Genomic DNA, 19,109 nt, shown 5'->3' with positions numbered 1-19,109 from the left:
GATACTTCACATTTAAAGTGCAGCTTATGCTAAGCCCTTATGACCAGAAAGCTTTGCAGGGCCGTGTTCTGGAAGCTGTACATGTTTCAAATGCTGTGTCTATACAAACACACTGTAGGAGCCTTCAGCTGTCCAGACATCAACCCAAAAGCCAACAGATACAAAGTCTTGGTTTACTGCACATGTAGCTTGTCCACTCAGTAAGGAATTTTTTGAAGACATTATCTAATCTCTGCAAGCTCAGCTATGAGGCAGAAAACCCACACCTTGGGTTACTTGATTACATTTACAAAACTAAAGGGTAAGATAATGTCTCTTTTAGGTTGAAACTTTTTCCTTCATTTCAAAGAAAATAGCAGACCATTATCTTCAAGAGTTTGTAATCACTAAACCTTTACTTTTTTAATAGAAATACTCACATGGAAGTGTTTTTCACACATGTTCTGCATGAACCAAATTTTGTAAAGAGCTTAATAAACTAGACACAGCACTAGAACCTATTGTTCAACATACAACTCAGTCCCACACTGATGTCCTAAACCTCTGGTAATGGAATTTCCAAGTAATTAACATGTCACAAATTAAACACCACAACTCCTCTGAGACAAAGCTGTAGGTCTTCTTCACAGCCCACTGGATACTCTGGGAAGTTGTGTGACATACCCAAGAGCAGAGACTGTATCCATTAAAAAGAAAAAGAAGGTCCAGGACAAAACAGATTTCCTTTACTTGGTCATTATCTCTGAACAAACAATCTCTGTATTTTATGGGACTAGACATGAACAGATCACTCCCTAGAATTTGTATACAGACTACCCTTGACCACAGGATGCCTTCTCTCTTCTGAAAAATACCCCGTGTTTTTAATTTTACACAGTTTCAGAGCAGGAAAGATCCTGAACAACAAGCACCATCACTCAAAGGGAAGAACAGAGGAAGTAGGAAAACATGAGGGGCCTTTTTGATTTACCAGGTAGTTTGCAGTGGTAATGATGCCTGGAGGCTCATGGTGCAATGATTAATAGAACATGTACAGAACACAGTTGCTATAAACAGTTTCTGCTTTTAAGAGACAAACACGAGACAATAAGGAAACAACAGTTTTTGATTTGCAAAGCTGTTCCAGGGGATGTGGTTATGAAAAAAAGCATTCTGAGTGACTAATACTTGAAGTTCATTAGACAATATTCTGAAAGAAGCAATTGTTGTCAGTGTTTGCTCTAGACAAACACATGCAATTCCTGTGTTTTATGTGGCCTAAAATGTCCGTGCAAATATTTTCCCCCTAATACAGCATCCCAGTTGCAATTATAAAATCAGGTATTTTATCTTGCTCCCAGTTTTCCTGCTCTTGAAGAACCTCACTCCCCACTGTTGCAAACCCTGCACGTGGAGTGCTGGGTTGCTGTCACTGAACCATCTTTATCACACACAGTCCCCGAGTCAAACAATGCATTAATCTCACAGAAATCCCCGTGTGGATTACACTGATCACTAAAGTAATAAAGAGCTTTTCAGCCTAACAGTGACTGTAAATTTGGATTTATTAACTACCCAGCAGGGATTCCAGCCTTGGGATTTTCCATCCAGATCATGTAATAGAAATGTTTGTATTATAATAAACAAATGCAAGTAGCAACCAAAACCAGTTATCATAGGCAGTATTAAATAAAGACTGAATTGACCTCCTGCCTCTGGAGATGATATCTCCAACATTAAATTTAAAACTCTGGAGAAGGGCAGAAAAAAGGAACGTGAGCAGATGCTACCCTTACTTATTCTATCAACCCAACGTTTCCTCTCCAGTACTCGTGGTCTGTGAATATTAAAAGGTATTAACTTGCAGTTTTCATAATAAGCTGATGAAATGCAACAGGCTCTGATTTTGTATCACTTCCTTCTGCTTTTTTTTAATATTTATCATGCATTGCTTCTTGTTCAAGAGATTCTTCTACTCTTTCATAAATGAAAATAATCCCCCTGCTTTCTTTTTACCAGTTGAGTTATATTATTTAATGAAAAACCTCAAAACACATGAATTAAGGGAAACAATCTTCAAGTTAATTTTAACACACTATTTAATGATGTTTATGGATTCTATATAAAAATACTCACAATTAAAAGTGTTTAAAGATTTGCATATTGACTAACTTCACAGATTTCTTCTGATCAGTGCAAAAGTCAGATTCAGGGCCTTGAAGTGACATCCCAACCCCCCTCAGATGATGCTCTGTTCCTCCCGTTATGGCAAATACAACCTTTCTCCTCCCCCCTAAAACATTCACAGCAGACACAGCTGACACAACTCACTCTCCTGCCCAGAAAAGATGATTGAAATAAGGACAATATGTACAATACTGCTTAGTCCCTGTCCACACTGACTTTTTTTTTGAGCCTTACATTTATTTCTATGCACTCATCTGCTGTTATCTAATTAACATCCTGGCTCTTGTTTGCCATCAATAATAATTAGGGATTACAATGGAGGAAATGACTTCTACTTTCCTGTTAACTAACACCACTTACCTCAAAGACTTACATATCGGCTTAATTTCATATGTTTTTGTTCCCAGCCTGTGTCCTAGTAGGAGCCATTTGCATTTAACAAAGTTAAGAATGTGAGAGCTTTTAATTGCAAGCATATGACTGTTAGATTATGGTATCAAAATCTGACCTTTGAATAAAACACATTGAAAGGTCATCCTAGTACATTTTCATTGTGTCTCCCTTAATTTTTGTCCCATCGCTTTGGGCACAATGTTGGAGTTCTTGACTCACATGAAGTAAAATTTTTGCTCAAAAAAAAAAAAATTAAGAGGTGAACTTATTTTCAAAGGAACAACCCCTAAACCCCTTCTGTTTACCCCAGGCTGTATTGAATAACACCAAGTTACTCTGATGAGGGAAGCAGCCTTTCCACATGCTCTTTAAAGGGGGAATTCTTCATGTACTAGTATAGATCTCTCAATTTTTTTCCATAGTGTAGAATATGACTTCAGACAACAAGAAGGAAGATTTCATCAGATTTTGAAAACACTGGACAATGCAGAGCAAAATCCACCTTCAGCTTCACCTCAGAAGCCGCCACCTGATCCTCCAGCTCCCGAGAAAAAGGAGTTAAGGAGAAAAACAAAAAAGGTGAAAAGAAAATGCTTCTGGTGGATTTGACTTCCTCGTGCATCCTTTTACATTTCAAAAGACACTAAAACAGAAAGAGCTTGAGAGCACACACCTGAAAATGTGCTATTATGAAATCACAAAGGTTAAGAATGTTTAATTAGAGTATCTGAAAAATCAAAATAATTGAATTTATTCAAATCATCTCGCTGAATAAAGGTGCATGAAGATACTATTTTCAAGAAAATAAATGGTTTCTTTCAAAAGGAAGTTCTCATGTTTTTCCAAGGACACTTTCATACGCTTTGTAAAGACCTTTTTTTCAACTTTCCAAAAATAACAAGGTTTAAATCTCTACTTTAAAAAACAATTGTAGGCAAAGTTAGCATGTCACACAGCCTTCATTTCCCATTTAGAGGCAACATGGACTAAAAGCAAAAAAATTCATTGAGCTTTGAACAAACCACATCATCAAGAACAAATTCAGGGAAACCTAAGTTATTCAAATTAATCTCTCCTCAAAGGAGACAATTGTAATTATTTCACATCCCCACTGAGATATTTTTGTTGCTGTCATCTACTACTGAACAACAAACAAAAGAATTTCAGGTTAAGTTTTACTCGATCCTTTTATTTGTTCATTGTGAAAGGCACCATTTAGAAGTTTCAGCCATTTAATGGACTTTTCTGAAAAGAATTTTGGGGTTGTAAAAAAAGAGAGTGTCACAGTAACTCTTGTGTTGAACCCCTACTCAAGCACGGTCCAGTTCAGTGAATTTGAGTTGTGAGTATCTCCAAAGACAAGAATCCTCAGCTCCTTGAGGCAGGCTGTTCCAGGGTTTTCTCCTAACATCTACTCCGAATTTCCTGCGCTCTAATTTGTGTTCATTACATCGTGCTCTGTCCAAGTACACCTTCAAGAAGAACTACATGGATAATAAGACCTCTCTCCTAAGTCTTCACTTCTAAAAGACTGAACAGATCCAATTTTCACTGCCTCTCATCTCACATGCTGCAGCCACAGCTGTCCTGGTGATGTCCCTCCAGGGATGATGTCCTTCATACACCTGGAAGCCTAAAACTGGACACGGTTCCTCAGAAGTCATCACACAGCTGCTGGATAAAGAGGAATAACTATCCTGGCTACTTGTCTTACTGAATCACTTGCCCAGTCTGTCCATTTAAGACCTGTATTGCTGTACCAAAATATCCCAAGATTTTTTTTGCCTTAAGATGTAAATTAATAGATGATAAAAAATGGAACATAAAAATAATATTTAGTGAACTGATCTGTATTACACAAAAAAATTTATATGTGCTGAAAAGAATTTATCAGATGTCAATACAGCTACTTCTTTCCTCCAGAAATACTCAAGTTACCATTAGCACAGGTTGTGCCAATGGAACCCAATTTATGATTGGTGATACTATTATTTTACTAATGAAAACATGGTCACCTTTCATATGGGGGGGCAGGGAGAAAAGGTTTTCCAATGCAAGTTTAGTGGAATGTAGTGCAGACCTTTTCTTAGAAGTGGCTCTGGTTCAGGGTATTCCATAGATTAATTGCTTCATCTTATTTTTCTAAGTCATCCTGTATCATGTCATGCTAAACCATGACAATTGTGCAATGTTACTTTTAAATGTCTGTACATTTTTTGTACACTTCTTTGTTCCTTGAATTCTTAGGGTTAATTACACATTTGAAAATACATTAAAAACAATTTTGCACAGAATAATTTTGTCTGGAAGAACTAATTTCTTTATGAAACGAATTTTTTAGAAGAAAGTATGCAATATGTCATGGCTTAATTTATCAAAATTCTAAAGGACTGACACTTAAAAAACACTTCCATGTTAATTTCAGTTAGTACAGAAATGACAGGCGCAAAACTACTTCTATTTTAGAGGCTCTTCAGAAGGAAATTAATTTTTACTAACATGTTTTTAGATGCCTTTAGTGAGACAGAACAGCTCTTCAGTAATAGGTTGTGGTTATAAAAAAGGTAAGAATTAAATGACTACATGAGAACTCAAGTACATGCACTGCTTGTGCTGCTGTGCCAACAGCATTTCTTTTTTGCATTAGTCTCTATAATTGATGCAGTGAAGGATTTATTAGTGTATAAATTATTCTTGTGTATTGACATAACATTTTAAGTCCAATATCCCCTGTGGTAAAGTATAATAATAAGCAAAACGAAGAGCTGTAACACTAGTCAAACCAGCAAGATTTTTTTCTGTATTGAACCAATTTTTAATAATTTATTATAGAAAAGCAATCTTTTTGCCTTTCTTTTTGTTGATAAACACCAAAAGCGCTCATTTTAAGCAATCTGATTTTTGGTTTGCCCACATAATGCATATGATGCCTTCAATCTATTTTCAAAGGATCCAGATCATTTAATTTAAACAAACCACAGCACTTTGGTTCACCACATAGCACTAATCAATTCCTGGGGTCAGAAGAACTAGGCAAAACAGAAATACTCTTTTTAGTTTAAGAAAGTCCAACCAAAGGTAGTTACAAGTAAGGGTCTAAGTCTTTCTTTTGGCCTGAAGAAACATCAATACTCCTAAAAAACTGAAATACACAGATTTAAGTGCTTACAGATTTCATATTTTAATGTCTGAGTTTGGTGGAATTCAGAACTGTAACCAATTTTTCATCCTTGATCTCCTAGTCACAATTAGCTTCTGTTTTCCAGATTCCTGAATCGGTTGTTTTTGAGTTCTCTCTGTCAGTCAAGTCTGGATCATCCACATGTGGATATGGAATTGTGTTTGCGACCTTTGCACACACAGCAGCAGGGAGCCACTGGAGGCTGCCGGGCCAGCCGAGCCTCAGCTCCCACTGCTGCCATGCAGGAACATCCACTTGGCCTCTCAGCCTTCCCTGTGCTCAGAGTTATCAAACTCACCCCATTCAAGGCACCTGTTTTCCTTGACAGAAAATATGAAATTCCAGTGCTGTGAGAGCACTTTCCTTCAGGAAGGCTGCAAGGAGTTTTTACCCCCAGTCATTCCCATAGTGCTTGACACACAAAAAGCTTTCTATATAAAACTTGAAAGAGAACGTTGAGACAAAAGGCTTTTTTTCTACCAAAAGGTAATGGGGGGAAGTGTCAGTCATGGATGCACCAGGAACAGGAACAGTGTAATGCTTCTTAGATGTTTTGTTTAGATTTAAAAATATGTATATCTTAGCAACATAAAATAATCAAAATTTAAGAGCTTTGTAACACGTAATTGGAGAAATTCGGCTATATGAAAATATAATATGAAAGCATTGGGGTTTGTTTTATTGTTAATTATTTTAAAAACATTTTCATCATTAATTATTAATTCTTATGGGAAATAAAAAATTACCAGATACACACTACACAATTTATGGTGTGAAGATTGGAAGAGCAGTAGAAATTGGTAGACTGTTGGAAGATAAAAGTACTGGCTATATAAAGTTTCTCTGGTTTACAAAATTACTGTCTAATCCTTAAAAACAGCTCCCAGAGCAGGAAAGAAATGTTAGAAATACAAACACATTTTTAAATAAAATGGAAGAATTACCCACAAACCCCCCATAAGTTGTAAAAAAACCCCAGCAAAAAACCCAAACCACAGCTACTTGACTGCACTTGATTATGAAAATATTTTGGGCTTCTGAGGAATTTATATTTAAATTATACATGCTATATATAAAACATTGCACAGAATGCAGTACATTCCAAAATTACTGTATTTGAAATTGTTGTTTGATGGAGTCAAACTCACTTTCTTTAAAAATTAAAAATGTTTGAATAAAATACTGGTTTGTCTGATGTAAGAGCAGTTCATGTAGGGCTTGTGATGGTTTTGTGCACTATAATAATCCTGCCAGCATAGACACACACCATCTTCCTAATGGCACTTAATCTGATGTATGTTTTGTATATTTCTAGGCCCTTTAAATGTGATGTTATCTTTTTAAATAAAGTGAGATATTTTTATTAGGTTTCAGGAGTCAATTAATAAGAAACAATATTTAGATTCCAAAGGAAGGGAACAGCTGTTCTTTGGGAAAAGAAAAATGAATGTCAGACTAACAGGCATTTCATGGAATCATTTTGCAGCATTTCCAGGTAGACCAAGGATGTCAATTTGAATATCAAATGAAAAAGCTGTAAGCTTTTAGCTAGACCATGGGTATATTTCAACATATCAAATTCTCCAACCAAGGCAGCTCTGGAAATAGTTTCTCCGGTCATTATCTGCCCACAGAGAAAGCTCTAGAGTAGCTTTGCTTAACAGAGTTCACAGATTTCTTTTTGGCAAAGTTTTATTTGTACAATATTATATATAAATACTGTCTAAAAACATCTCTGTGTAGCATAGCTGCACTTATTTCATCATGTTAAACTGATATTGTGAACAAACTCAAGTTTGAAAGTACTAAAGGAAACCCTTAAGATGCATATGGTGGATTTACAATATTTCTATTTACCTAACCAAGCCAAGACTGAAAACAAGTATTGCTGTGTTCTACACAGTTTATAATTTTGACTTCTGTAATTCCTGTAGGAGGACTTCACAGCATGACAATGACCTTTAACTAAAAATCTAAATTTCATGAAATATTCAAGGTAAAGATTGCATAGCCAGTTTCACATGATAAACTTGTCCCTCTTCACAACAAGTTTAGAAGCAATTCTACAGCTACAAACAGCCGGGGGTTTGTGGGGTTTTAAGAGTGAAAACAACCAAGCAGCTGTTAAAGCCTTCAGCTGCTAAACCACAATGAAGGCAAGAATGGCATTTAACTAAGTCTCCCCCTGCAGTAGCTGCAGAGAGCCAAATTACCTTTCCACCACCACCTCCTTCTCCTGGGGAGATTGTTTCTTTCTGAGCCTGACTCTTCTCAGTAATTACACGAACACAGCTCCCAGCAGGCACTTACCAGCTAAGCCCAAGGCAGAACCTTCCCCTTCCCTTTCCCTTTAACTGGCATTGCAGCAAGAAAAGATCCAGGCAACTGTAAACCCCAATCTCTGCCAGCAAGCTAGAGGATTGTGAAAAGAGCACCTGAATATGAAAATTAACCTGCTTATCACTGTCAGAAAGCAAAAAAACCCCTCAGGTAAATCAAATCCGGTTATCTTTCAGTGCAAGGCATTTAAACTTGCAAGGAATTACAGGTCTTGTAAATCGTAACCATTGTTTTTATCAGCATAAATCAGTATTAGCATTACTGTCCAGAGCATTTTCAAGTTATAGAAAATTACACTGCAGAAGTTAATAAAAATAATTGCAATATTCACAAACACAGATTTAAGAATCTAAAGAGTAACCTTCTGTCCTCCTGGAAGGAATAGATTTAGCCCCATTTGAAATGTCATTTATAGCTGTATAACATCAGCTATGCAGTCCAGCTGCAGCAATTCCATGTATCCCACCTGTACTTGCAGTTTCCCACATTTCAGCACCTTGAACTCACCTAAGCATTCTCCAGGACATAATTCCTGATGATCTGCTTCATTTTGAAAAGATCAAGCATTCAGGCTTTCACAAAAAGTTTGACCCTCTCAAGAGTGTTAAGGCAAACCTGAAAATTAACTTGGTGAACTAAAGTAGCACACAGAGCATGGAAAAAGCTTCTTTTGCCAGTTCTTTCTGAATACAAAAGACTTTTGTTCATTAAAAACAATTTATTTGCATGTAAAAGGCTATTCTGTTGAGAGGTGTTGCCTCAGCTGTAGAAAACATAGCAATTTATTGGAACTCTGCTTTGAAAAACCTCTAAAATGCCCAGTATACACATATGCATAGGTGCTCATGAGCATAATTAGAAGGAAGAGAATTGCATTTCAAAACTCACACTGAATTTGTTCTTTTCAGGTTAAAACAGCTGAAGAAATTACAGTAGATGGGAGGGGGGGAAAAAAAGAAACATTTTCCAAGCCATTTCAATTTACTGTAACCAGCTTGTTTCCTACTGGTTTCCTAATGGATCTTTTATGCAGGATTACAACAGCTTCATTTTGCCTCTTCATGTGCTGTTTATGGTATCCAGAAATACTCCTTAATAGACTGGTTAGGTCATCCCCAACACTCATATCATGCTTTCCTTGTGAGTACAGAAAGCATTTTCAAACACTAGAGAGAACTGAAAGGGTCACTGATCTTCATTCCAAACCATTTCCTGTTGTGCCCATGGATGTGCCCGAGGGTTACACATGAACAACAACAGCCTGGAGTTCAGATAAACAGCTACAGTGATGTCTCAAACCTGCAGATGTACCACCAGGGAGTTCAAAGCAACCACTGGCAAATATTTCCTCTGAGGAGCTCGATCAGTCTCCTCAGTTATTAGGAGAGTAATCAGGAGACACACGTGCTCTGGCTGGCAATGATCTAAAACTGTTATTTTGGCTTTCCAATAGAAGTAAACAGGGAAAACCTGGGCATTTTAAAAGGCACACAATGCACCTCTTGTGGCTAAAATCATCAAGTAAATGATGCTATGATTTCGCAGAATAAAATAAATCTCCAAGGACAAACCATTAGAAAACATCTTCCCATAAGTGCCCAGTCTGAAGGGCAAGCTCTGAATTCCTGATGAATTCCTTGCATTCTCAGGAATAGTCTAAATCCAGAGGGAGCACTCAGGAGATGCGTACTTAAATCTGAATAAATTGCAGGATCTGTCCTTGAATACAACTCTTAAATCATGGAACCTCCACAAAAAAAAAGTCTCAGGTAAATGTTCTGTGCCAGCACATGCCTAGATTTTTTTTTTTTTTTTTAGTTTTACTCAGAAAATGTCACTTTAGATTAGTAGAAATACTCTTTACAATGTCTTAAACCATGTCCTTTATGCAGATTTGTAAAAATTTCTTCTCTTTTGCAAATATCAATTAACTTTCTATTTATCATTTGTTCTCTTAAAGAATGTTCAAATCTCACAACCACACTTCAAAAGACTGTGACTAGAGTGTCACAGCTGAATGACAAAAAGACTAAAGCTTGAGACTTCTTATTTTAAATTTGAAAAAAATAATTCTCAAGAAATCCACAAAGACTATATTTGCATTTTTTTCCAGGATAACTATAAAATGAGTTTCAAAGCATGGAAAATGCATTAAAATATTACTCACAATTAATGGATCTCGTCCCATTGTAATAACAGTTCTGTTCACTGTGCGTAGTAACTGCACCATTATTTCTTGAATATGGTGATAAGTTGAAGCCTGCAAATGAAAAAAACCAGAGTTCTGGTATTAAAATCATATCTCTTTTAAAAGTAAGAAAAAAACTAATTATTTCCATTTTGTCAGTTCAAGTTGTACGATGTAACAGCCCCACTGAAAGAGAAACACTAATTCTTCTTGCTCACACTGTTCCTTAGTTCCAGCAACTTCAGTGGAATACTCGTGGCCAATTTCAGTCCAGTTTCACCTCAATCTACTCCACAACTGGTTTTTGTTTCAAACAGTCACTTCCCATCTCTCACTCAAGGCACTCCTGTTCTCCCCCTTAGTGAGTAGTCTGTAACTTTACCCTGGTACAGTTAACTGAGGCAAATTGTCCCACAGCTCCCCACATCTGTCAGTGCTCTCAGGGCAGGCTGGAGCTCAGGAATTTTCTTAGCTGGCAGTCACAAATATAGAGTTATTAAAGGAGAAAGTTGTCTTCATTTAGCCAAGCTGCTCTGGGAGGGCACAAACTGGGGATGGTTGGCCCAAGTACTGCTCTCATTGCCTGAAGAAGGACATTTGATTATTTATTCTAAAACCCTGAGCAAATGGGAACAACCTTATGTTCACCACTTTCACTGACCTTACTCTGATCACTCGACAACTTGGGAAACCAGCATGCAACAAGGAAGAAAAAGTCTAAACAAATTTCTAGTAGAAAAGGATATGTAGCTTCCACCAAGACCCTTATTTAATGTCAGATATCGTATGGAAAGAACACCACAATCACAGAACCATGGCAAGTTCTTCATAACGTTTTAGGTAGCTGAGCCCCAATACCATTCCAGGAGAAACTGTTTCAGGTTCTGTTTTTCCTCTGAGTCAGCCAATGTTTTCTCCATTTTTTCCTCCTGTTCTGATTGCTTTGGATCAGCCCACACACCTCATAACAGGAACCTTCCTCACACCTAGCAATTTATTTACTATTACCGTTTAGTCCTCTTGTATCCTTTGATTATGACACATAGAAGCTTAAGTGATCTCTTCATCTGTCACAGCATTTCAGAAGTTGTTATATTCTATAAATGAACAATGTATTTGCAGAATAATTTGTTTGTGTTTGGTGTTTCCTACTTCAAAATTTCACTTTGTCTGGTACAGTCCTATGTTTATAACACGACTACACTTGAGAGTGGCTGCACAGAAGACACATTTGTTGTTGTTAGTTTTATAAAGTTGTTTACCACTATAATAATAAAAAAAATATCAACAGCCCAAACTGAAAAACTGTGTAGCAGCACTTAGCACAGGGATGTAATTAGTTCATTACTTTCCCTTTTTTTAAAATTCAAAAATGAGGGCTCATATAATGTAAGTTAATTTCCACATTCCAGTATGTGCTATACCATAATTAGTAACAGTTCAGAACATTGCATAATGAGTTTTAACATTTAGCCCTGACTCCATCATTAAAGATGAGCTCTATTCTTAATTCACAAGCAGCACATCACAAACCTCTCCTGGAAAGACTATTACATATGCTCAAGCACATAAAGGTTATTTTCTGCTAGACCTTTGAATTTTCAGAGAAACATTAGCAAATGAAATAAAATGGTTTCTTTATGAAACTGAGACTCCCTTTCTTCTTGATAATCTAAGAAACAATTAGGCATTCAATACTGACAATGCAAAATTAACAAAAATTCTTTTCACACATTGTCAATACAAGAGATTTCAGCTTTTATTTTAACTTAAAGCTTCTAGCTCCAGAAGATAGTCTAACAGCCCACTGCAACTTGTGCTTTTTCAGATCATATTTCTCTTCAAAAGGATGACATGGGAAAACCCACCATCATTTGGCTTTGTTCCATTGATTAAGCATAAGATTTTTTTAGGAGCTAAATTAACTTATTAAATTATCATATATAAATGTTCACTTGGAAAACATTAACTGTATTATTCCATTTAATTAAATATGCTGATCAAAAACATATGTTTGTCTTTGCTGTTGAAAAGATTTTCCAGGTGACCAAGGCATGGAACAATCAGAGTTCATACTCTGCAGGCAGGTCAGCAGGAGGGAGTGTTCTCCCAGAGCTCTAGCACCTTCATGGTCCTTGTTGGGCTGGATGGCACATATTGGTACACAGATTAGTTAAGAGAAAATCCAAACCAAGCAAAATTTCACTCTCTTGCCAAAATATCTGTGCAAGGTAAAAGCAGATAGCTTTGATTTGGTTTTCATCTTCTATTTAAACTACTACAGGATTGGGACAGAAAAAGGAATTCTGTTTCAGAGTCAACCCTGCACTTCAGATTCTGATGGAGTGTTTGTTTATTTGGACAAACAGGGGCTCACTGAATGGCTGCTTGGGAGTTCCAACGTTACACAACCTGTACTCGAGGTACCCACTTGGAAACACTTCTGTGCATTCATTTCAGCTGTCCCTGCTGTGTCCCCTCTCAAACTCTCACCCAGCTCTACTCTCCTCCCTGGCGTGGGGCTCAGTGAGAAACTCAGCAGGCCTTGGCACTGTGCAAGCAGTGTTCAGCAATAACTGAAATGTCATCTCTGCATTATCAACACTGTTTTGGTCACAAATCTAAAACATGGCACTCTATGGGCAGCCACAGAGGAAATGAGCTCTACACCAACCAGATCCTGCGCGCTCACTCCCTGGTGCACCCAGTTCTGTAACTTGTATTGCTTCTTTAACACACATACAAATAAAGGCACACATAGAAGGATAACAATTTTTTTTTAAACCATGGTTCATAATCCTGCATTGTTTTGGCTGAAAAGTCTCCACAGAGGACCTTAAGGTAACAGGCCCTGAAAGGACATGCAGTATTCCTGACTACATTCCTTTGAAACTCTCTTTTGCTAAAGCCTTAAAATCTGCCATAAGTTAGGCAAAAGCTTTAGAAATTTCTTTGCAATTCTAAAATGCTTCCAGGCTTGTTTGCTAGCATTTGCTAAACAGCTTAAAATGCAACTGCTGCCAGTTATTGACAATGCACAGAACAGGAGAAGATTCTTCATCTCTCTTGCACTTAGAGTCTCAGCCAAGATTTCACTGTAGATTCCAAGAGAAAGCACTAACCATTACATTTAATTTTGTAGGCACTATAAATAAAAAATTGTTCTGATTCAGTAAATATTAAGGCATAGCATATGTGTTAGATTAGAGACAAAGTCACCTCACGAAGCACAGTCAGATTCCATGAAAAAGTGTTGTAAAGAGGGAAAAGGGAAGTGGTTTTAATTAAAACAGAAACAAAAAGCCACAGATTTCACCATGACCTTCATCAATGACTTGCAGTTCTGAGATTTAACTGTATTTCACAGGTGCTTGAAGCACAGTCTCAAGCTATGAAGCTAATTTTAGACATGATTAAGCCAAAACAATGCCATCTATGTCCAAAAGTTGTTTGCTGGAGAGGAAACTTAAAATCAAATCTCAGCATCTCACTGAGATGCCCAACAGTGACTGTCTAGTCATAAAAATAAACACTACACAAAACAGAGTTTTTAACAACACACTAGCTACCTGCAGAACCCAGCAGTGAGGCAGCAGCTGAAGAAAACTGCATTTGAACACAGGGATCTGATGATTCCCATGTTCCCACTCACTAAACAATGTGAGACAATACAGTAGACCAGAGCTGGTAATACCAAAATATCTTTTCCTTTGACAAAGAAAATGCATTCTTCAAAAATTCTGTAACAACTTCAAAGATCACCTCACAGTACAAATTTTCACCACACAAAACAGAACAACTACTGCTGTTTGTTCTTCCCTGTCCTTTGTGTGCATTTTATTTCTGGTGACTTTCACAGAATAAATGAAATGTAAAAATATCAAAGTTAATATCCAAAAATTTTGAAACCAGGTTTCTCTACTGAGATGGAAAAAACAGAAGGAATAGGACAGGGCATTGGTGTTATTAATATTGTAAAGTGATGCTGCTACTAAGGGCTGAAGCTTTTTCCTCCAGGAGGTCAAACATCCATTTTCTTAGAAAGAGGCTAAGCAATACAGGAAATGAATTGTTGAATGGAAAACTGCATTCATTTTAGGGTTCAAGTGTAATCCCAGCAGAAATGACTTGGTTAATTACCAAACTTATTGTCTGTATCTAGATCACACTGCATATAAAGGCATCTTGAAGGTCAGTGCCTAAACAATAACCTGGCCATATGTGAACCCTTTCCTTTTGCCTACAGGTTACAAAGTATTTACTGCTGCAAGGCAAATACAGCCTCGAAACAAGATTTCTCACTTTAGCTGGAATATATAAATATAAAATTATACTCCAGAGAAATCTGTAGTGGCTCTCAAAGAGAAATGACTGTGATCCTTGGATACTGTGGTGTTCCCCTCCTTTGCTGCTTTTTCCTCCTTCAGATAAGTCATCTCAACAGCAGATTTTCAGTACTGAGGCAGGATCAGTGTTTTGTTAAAAAATGAGATCTTAACCCATGGATTCTCACTCAAGGAAAGAAAAAACTACAAGTGATGGCCACGCATTTCCTGTTGTGGTTACAAGCCCAGGTGTTACGGTTAATGACACATCCTTAATTTATTCTAAAATCTGTATTTTCTCTGACCAGCAGTTGTATTGCCAGAGGCAGGCCAGGGTATGGACTTTTTGCAACAGAAGCATCTGGTTCTTTTGTTGATATCCCAACTATCTACAATATTTCTTAGACTCAGGAATATGATGCCTCCAGAGGACTGATACCACTGCTGATTTAAAGCTGCCCCAAGGGGCTTTTCTCCTTATATCAGAAATGCATCAGTATTCCTTGCAAGCACAATCTGTAGATAACTGTGACCCAAACATCTCACAGATAATCTCCAGTTTACTTTCCTTGAAAGAAACTATTGAAGAAATGCCACTTCTCTTGAACAAATGCCAATATATAATTTTTTTAATGCACGCGTTTTAAATTCTCAGCAATTCTTCTGCTGCTCTGCATAATGTTCCCACTCACACAAAGATGAGCTACAAACCCATATTTTCAGTAGGCCCTAATGAGTCTTTGACATGTCAGCAACTGCTGCTGTGGATGGTAACTGTTAAATTCAAAAATAAACTTCATTTATGTGGTACACACAGAGAGCCCCATCTTACTTTACAATTGTGTTTACCTTTTAAAGGATACAGTAACAAAACTGGTTACTTTGCATTATAGACTTATGAGATGATAACTTCAATTTTTGCCTCATCATGTTTTCACCATTTCTCTTAAGAATTACATTTCAAATTCAAATGTTCCAATACCTCTTTGGTATCCCCTTGGATCAGTCCCTCCTGAACTGCTTAAGTCTAAACCAATGAGGCAAATAGCTCATAATACACATGGAAAGATTGCCCTGTGCAAATGGAAAAACCTCTGCAGTAACAAAGATTTTTATGAAATCAAGATATATACTGTAATGATTCCATTTACTAGGAAATGATCCAAGGAGCCACAGTGAAAAACTCCCAAAATGACAATTTGCCTTAATCCAAAGTCTGCAAAGTTTGAACACATGTATTGGAAAACTATAGCTGAGAAAAAATCAGCACAGGAGAAATTACAGCTTTCTTAATGTAATTAGCTATGAGGTTTTCTCAGAATAAATTGCTCGAATTATTGAGAAGCTTCATTGAATAACCTACTACTCGTTAAAAAGTAACTAAAAGTCAATTCAATATTCTCTCAAATGAGAAAAAAAAGAACCACCCAGATGAAAATTTCAGTGTTCCAAAATTTCAGAAGTCTGAGAAAGAAACTACAGTCTCCAAGTGAAATATAGTAAAGAGTATTCTGTTTTACCCAGACACTGCTGAAAGCAGAAACCATACCTCACCACATTGTACAGCATCTGTGTCAGAAACTACAGGGGCTTTTGTGAGAGCAACAAGATGAAATTTGAAATTTATTCTGAATAATTAAAATAATTATAGAATAATCGAAAATTTATGTTTGGAAGGGACCTTGAAAGGTCATGTAGTCCAATCCCCTGCAATAAGCACAGATATCTTCAACTGGATCAGGTTACTCAGATGTCAGTATTAATCTTTAATACCTCAACTGCCCTTTCGTTTAAGTTTATGAAAAATAGGAGAAAAGTTCAATTTGCCACTGACTTGTATTAAATATTTGAAAGAGATTAATCATCATCAATAATTTACTACCTAATCAGCTCAAGCTTTCTACAGACTTGGGCTCTCTATATCATCATCATCAATACTTACAGGGTCTTGACAGCTCAGAACCTCCAGGATACTATTAAGTAATTCAACGCAGTACTTCCTCTCTTGGACCTGGAGCTGCTGATCCTCCTTCTCTTCCAGTAATTCCCTCAGCTCTTTTGTAATCACAGGAAGCAGAATGTCCCTGCATTCTGAAAGAAAGCAAATTATCTTAACAACAAATATAAATCAAATACTGTGTGCAAATAAACCCTCCCTCAAACAGTGAAACACAATATGCTTCAACAGCCACAGTCCCAATGTGGAATTGCTGATTTTCCAATTGTGCCTCGTTAATATTCCATACTTGTGCGGTATTTTCATAAGTTAACAGTATTTTCATATATTAAAACCGAAAGTTCCTGATAAAAATAGTTTTCTTCAGTTAAATTCTGAAGGCTGTTCAGCTTATATCAAACACTTGGGGACAAATTACTCACTTACACACAAAGCATCTGGAAATTAATTGTGTTTAAGTAATGACAGGATTTTAATGTGAGAAAATTACTGCACTTATTAACTTATTTCTGAAAATAAGACTCAAACAGCAGAAGAGAAGTGTTCTATGTGCATCATTTTGAAACATATCTTCTAAAGGCACATAAAAGAATGCAGACAAAGAGAAGACTCTAATGAAAGGCCTACCAAGCCTGTGATAGTGAGAGCTGTGCATACATTCATCCTTATTTAAATTTAAGGAAGCTGACACAAATATGAAGTTATGTTTCAATATCACCCATACATTGACTTTTTAAGAGAGAGGCGCTTATAGGAAATGTCAGGAGAACAAAATACACAAATTTGATAGAACTTTAATGAGAGCAATATCTATCTAGGAATAAAAAGTATCTTTTATTTTTGAAGAATGATTTAGAGCACCTGGACATACACTGCACTCCCTGATAAAGCAGTGCCTTGTGAGACATGGTGAAACTGTATCCATTGTGATTTAAAACAAGCCAGGGGCTCAGAATCCCCCCAAAATAAAGGTGCTAGTACACACAGAGAGAAAGGAAAGAAAGAAAGAAAAAGAAGAGAATGGAAAGTAGATTATAAATGTCTGAATTTTGCAGATGAAGCAACAGAAGCAATCCATGCAGATTATTCTTATTTGAAGTAACAGCTCCAAACTAAACGAAGCCAAGAGCTTTTAATCATGTCTGAAGAGCAGCATAATTTGTCGCCTCAGAAAGCATCTCTACCCTTGGTAACTATTTCTATAATACTTATTCCAAGCTACAAGACAAATTTAACCCAATAACTAAGTTACAAACTCACCAGTAAGGCAGCAGTTAAAGAACACATATCAACACGAGCCCTGTTTGAACAGCAGCATAAAAATGAATTTCACACAGCCTACAGTTCTTTATGTGCCCAATTCTGCACAGACACACTTCTTGCAGGCTACAGATACCCCTCTGAAGCAGAAACCAAAGGGCTGTGCTCACAAACCACATAGTGGAGCCCAGCAGCAGGGGATACCAACACTCCTAAAGCACTTCTGTGTGGATTTGTGCTCATGCAGGCAGAGAACACCTGCGCTCCAGAAGTCAGTACTGGCAGCTGGTCACCAGCTGCAGACAGCAAATACTATAAGTTTTCTGAAACTGAGATGTAATTCAGTAACTAGCAAAAACTTTCTTGATTTGCTCCTACAAACTGCTTCTAACTCATTGTAAATGCAACAAATCCAGTGCTATTAGCTTAACTAAAAACTAAACCAAAGAAACATCATCAGCAACCAAAAAAGTTACATGCAACACCTTAAAAACTTGCTAAAATGTGATAGGAACTTTTTAATACAGGGTTGATATATTCAGTCAACAAATAAGTGCAAATTATAAAATAGATTATTAGTTTACTACTTTTGAAAAAGCTAGTAAACAAACTTAAGTTCTGTTTTCATTATTAGCTGTGGAGACTGTCCTTCAACAGTTATCCAGGTTATCCAGGGGGAAAACAGTTCCTAGTATGATCAGTTCAGAATTCATTCATCAAGATTCTGACCACCCCAAAAATACTTAAGCTGTATTTTGATATAGCATTTATTGCTAACCTAGTTCCATTTCATGGCGCTTATGAGAAGGACCATAAGTGCAACAGTCTTACTGAAAGATGGCACACATTTAACACATTTTTAAGTGGATCAGATGAAATTAAAAAATGGACTCACAACCCAAGCAAGCAGTTGAGGCTGGATATAAGGAGAAACCTCTTCCTCACACAGACAGCCAAGCAGTAGAACTAACAGGTTGCACAGACTATCCTGGAAAAACCTCGTCTGACCTCACAGCTGACCTCATGCTGAGCTGGAGGTTGGGCTGGACACATTCCCAGATTCCTTCCAACTCAAACTATTCTATGATTCTTGATTGCTAAAACTGCTAATCAATGGTAGTGTGGCAGTAGCTTGGTGCACTGAAAATATCAGTTTCTAATCCTCAGAACCTGAACAGAGCAGACAACTATGGGTAACGAGTAAGCAACACAACACAGTAAAAAAAAATCACAGGAGACTCTGAATCTCTGGAAAATGAACAGAGACTGTCAGAAAGTCAGGAACAAAGTTACATATAT

General features: G+C 37.0%; 2 protein-coding genes across 2 annotated transcripts in view; one reads left to right on the top strand and one right to left on the bottom strand.

Annotated features, from left to right (window-relative positions):
* INSYN2B (inhibitory synaptic factor family member 2B) overlaps positions 1-7,103 on the top strand; it is a 31,754-nt gene extending 24,651 nt beyond the window's left edge. Inside the window, exon 4 of the mRNA XM_032124544.1 lies at positions 2,982-7,103. Within this exon, the coding sequence (XP_031980435.1) occupies positions 2,982-3,168 (187 nt within the window). The 3' untranslated portion in view covers positions 3,169-7,103. The remainder of the gene's footprint in view (positions 1-2,981) is intronic.
* The window catches only part of DOCK2 (dedicator of cytokinesis 2), a 157,358-nt gene that overhangs the window by 85,047 nt on the left and 53,202 nt on the right, over positions 1-19,109 (bottom strand). The window contains exons 26-27 of the mRNA XM_032124540.1: positions 16,536-16,684; positions 10,248-10,340 (exon numbers count right to left, since the gene is read on the bottom strand). Coding sequence (XP_031980431.1) covers positions 10,248-10,340; positions 16,536-16,684 — 242 coding nt within the window. The remainder of the gene's footprint in view (positions 1-10,247; positions 10,341-16,535; positions 16,685-19,109) is intronic.

Source organism: Corvus moneduloides, chromosome 15 (genome assembly GCF_009650955.1).
Source record: "Corvus moneduloides isolate bCorMon1 chromosome 15, bCorMon1.pri, whole genome shotgun sequence".
In the NCBI taxonomy this organism is placed as follows: domain Eukaryota; kingdom Metazoa; phylum Chordata; class Aves; order Passeriformes; family Corvidae; genus Corvus; species Corvus moneduloides.
Note: the sequence above shows the minus strand (reverse complement) of the source record. Positions and strands in the feature narration are given on the sequence as shown.